Source organism: Teleopsis dalmanni, chromosome 2 (genome assembly GCF_002237135.1).
Source record: "Teleopsis dalmanni isolate 2A chromosome 2, ASM223713v2, whole genome shotgun sequence".
NCBI classification, from domain to species: Eukaryota; Metazoa; Arthropoda; class Insecta; order Diptera; family Diopsidae; genus Teleopsis; species Teleopsis dalmanni.
In genome coordinates, this window is record NC_051847.1 from 99,000,696 (window position 1) to 99,004,399 (window position 3,704).

General features: G+C 33.7%; 1 protein-coding gene across 1 annotated transcript in view; it reads left to right on the plus strand.

Annotated features, from left to right (window-relative positions):
- The window catches only part of LOC119675162 (ATP-dependent zinc metalloprotease YME1L-like), a 2,160-nt gene extending 811 nt beyond the window's left edge, over positions 1-1,349 (plus strand). Inside the window, exons 2-5 of the mRNA XM_038086350.1 lie at positions 47-276; positions 338-498; positions 561-726; positions 777-1,349. Of these exons, the coding sequence (XP_037942278.1) occupies positions 47-276; positions 338-498; positions 561-726; positions 777-1,271 (1,052 nt within the window). The 3' untranslated portion in view covers positions 1,272-1,349. The remainder of the gene's footprint in view (positions 1-46; positions 277-337; positions 499-560; positions 727-776) is intronic.
- Positions 1,350-3,704: the final 2,355 nt, after the last annotated feature.

Below are 3,704 nucleotides of genomic sequence, written 5' to 3' on the forward strand. Positions count from 1 at the left end.
TAATGCTGTATATATAACAAAAATATTAAATGAATATCTATTTTAGAAGCGGCCAAGCAGCGTGCTCCATGCGTAATATTTATAGATGAAATTGATTCTGTAGGTGCAAAACGAACGAATTCTGTCTTACATCCATACGCTAACCAGACCATAAATCAATTATTATCTGAAATGGATGGCTTCCATCAAAATGCTGGTGTTATAGTTTTGGGAGCAACAAATAGACGAGATGATCTAGATCAAGCTCTACTTCGACCCGGCCGTTTTGATGTTGAAGTAATCACTAAAAACAACAAATAAAAGTGCATTTTAAATTTAATTTAAATTTAATTTTTAGGTTGTAGTCTCAACTCCTGATTTTACTGGAAGAAAAGAAATACTTTCATTGTATTTATCTCGAATACTTCACGATGAAATTGATTTAGATGTTTTAGCTCGTGGAACTTCTGGTTTCACGGGAGCTGATCTTGAAAACATGATAAATCAAGCAGCATTAAGGTGTTTAAAAATCACATATTTCATTTATTGCTACCATTTACACTACATATTTTTATAATTAGAGCCGCTATTGATGAGGCAGAAACGGTTACAATGAAACATTTAGAAACCGCTCGAGATAAAGTTCTTATGGGCCCAGAACGTAAAGCTAGACTACCAGATGAAGAAGCTAATTTAATTACTGCTTATCATGAAGGAGGTCATGCGATTGTTGCGTATTTTACTAAGGTTAGTCAAATTATTTCACTATAGAAATGTAAATAAATTGATTTTTTTAGGAATCACATCCCTTGCATAAAGTTACAATAATGCCTCGAGGTCCTTCACTTGGACATACTGCTTACATTCCTGAAAAGGAACGATATCATGTAACAAAAGCACAACTTCTTGCTATGATGGATACAATGATGGGCGGACGTGCAGCTGAAGAACTCATTTTTGGGGCAGACAAAATAACATCTGGAGCTAGCAGTGATTTAAAACAAGCTACTTCAATTGCTACACACATGGTGAAAGATTGGGGTATGTCGGAAAGAGTCGGTTTGCGAACTATTGAAACTTCAAAAGGTATATTGGGAAGTGAACCGCTTGGACCAAATACAGTGGAGATTGTTGATGCAGAAATAAAACGTATATTAAATGAAAGTTACGAACGCGCCAAACTGATACTTAAAAGACATACTAAGGAGCATAAAGCTCTGGCAGAAGCATTACTAAAATATGAGACTCTTGACGCTGAAGATATAAAAGCAATTATGAATAAAACGCAATAAATATGTAATTCTTGTTACCTTATGAAATTTTACAACTCCAAATAATAAACAATTATTTTTTTATTAAGTTTTGGGTAACAGTACAAACTAACTTAAAAAAAATGATTTAACGAGCTTTAAAAATTATGCTGGAGATTACTTGTTAATTTACGAGACTTTTATCAATACAAATTTGGTTTAATCGTATGTCCTGCAGGATTTCACAGATTTTTTAATGTATTTTATTATTATATTAAAAAGTAGTATATAGAGTATATGCCTAGTTTTGGTAAAAAATGATGCCCGAGGAAGATGTTTCGCGAAGACATGCTACGAACTACATAGTTTTTTTTTTTTGTTTTATACAAAATCGTCATACGTAGTATACTGGTTATGATGGTTATGAAAGGCCAACTTATTATTTGGTTATTTTAATCACCTCAAGAGCTGGTATACTTATATAAATTTGGCTTTTCGAAACACCGATTTTGAAATGGCCATTGAAAACTTTGAGGACTACGAGGTGGAAGAACGAGGTTAAAATGAAACAACTTCCCTACAGCAAGCTCTAGGTCGGCCGGTGTATTATTATAATAACCGGAACTTGTTAGGTTCGTTGCAATGGTAGCTTTGTGCACTAAGGTTCACTTGAGTACAAATAATGATCTATTGTGATACTACAGCACCGATGTTTGTACTTGTAAGTACTTCCAGAGGCTTATGTCATATAATGTAGTTCTTTAGCAAGTTTGAACCACTTTGTTCTCACTTTATCAGTTAGTAAAATTTGTATATAGACTATTTGTATGTACGTATATTGGACAGATTTTAGCAAATTTCTAAATAGCTTTATATTGGGGTTTTCAAATCGTACGGACATATAGACAGATTTTGAATATTGAAGATAATTTATTGAACATTTTATAAAGAAATTAACATGGAATTATTCATATTTAAGGAGTAATATTAATTATTCCAATTAATTTAAAAGTGAAAATATTGTTCTTAAAATTATATATGATACAAAATTTTTACGTTTGACTTATAGTATGTTCCTACTACCTTCGTTAAAGCAGTTTATTTGATTAAGGTCGCTTATAAAATTTGATTAACCATACAAAACAGTTTCGTGCTTTTTAACTTAAAGCACATTCACACTGTCTTATTTAAGCGGTTTTGCTCATTAAAGCCAATAATGAGGATGATTAATTTTTTAAAATATGTGCCATATGTTTTATATGTATAATGTAAACAAACAACAGCTAAGCTGTAAACAAAGGCATTGAAAAAGAATGTATTTAATAAAACCTTTGTTTTTGTTAATTAAATACATATGTAATTGATATATAAAATGCATATAAATGATTCAATATATGGCAGCGTCATATAAAAGATGTTCAAACACAAATGTGAAATTCGAACTCGCACTGAAATTTTCGTTTGAAAAGAGTTCTTAAGGAGTGCACACAGTGCATTTAGGGATGTATTCGTCGTGGTGCTGCAACGTCATTTAGGAATTAAATGATTTAGTTAAATAAAGTAGTGAAATTATTATTACTAAAACTTTGTGTATAAATAATGGATACTATTTCTACTAAAGTTGCGACCCCGACGTGATCCTAATTTAAGAGTCATATATATATACAATCAAAAGTCGTTTTAACGACTAGTTTCATCTATAAAAGCTCTTTTCAAAGCTGTATTAAAGAGATCGGTGTGTCCGTGAAAGTGCAGCCATTTTGGCATGAATGGCCGCAGGTTTGGTTCGCACCGTTAGAAATGCAGCTACAGGGATTTCTAGCAATGTCAATAAATTTAACACCCTCGTTTCTGCGATCGAGTCCAGCGTCGTTGCTCATGTAGCTGTGGCAGTTTAACACCCTCCAACTATAGGCAAATACATCAATCTTAAGATTCAGATTATAGAGCGGTAAAGTAAGAGCGAGCAACGAAAAATACAGCGGTTAACTTAATGAGCTGACAGCTTTGTCAAAAGACAAAGTTAGTAATGAGCTCCTGAAGTCTTTCTGGCTCCGGCGTCTACCACCGCAAGTACATGCTATCTTGCAGGCATCAAGTGTTGACCTGGATATTTATATTATTGTTATTCACATGGATATTTATAGTTACAGAGGTAAGTTATCCTATTGTCGGCGCAGATTTTTTAAGCACTACGATCTACTGGTTCACATGAAGCAGAAACGACTGGTTGATAACAAACCTTTCGTAGCAGCGAAAAGTTCTGCAGAGGGGCAAGTTGGCAGCATCCAAATCTATGGTATTATAGATGAGTCTCTTGATGAGTGAAGTAAGTCGAACAATTCATTGAAACTCGGTGCACCGAAGATTGCTCAACCAAGACGTCTTACTGGGACATGGTGTTGAAGAATGATGTTACTTGGCCACCATGCGTCGATTATCGTATGTTGAATGCTTAAACAAAGCCCGACCGGT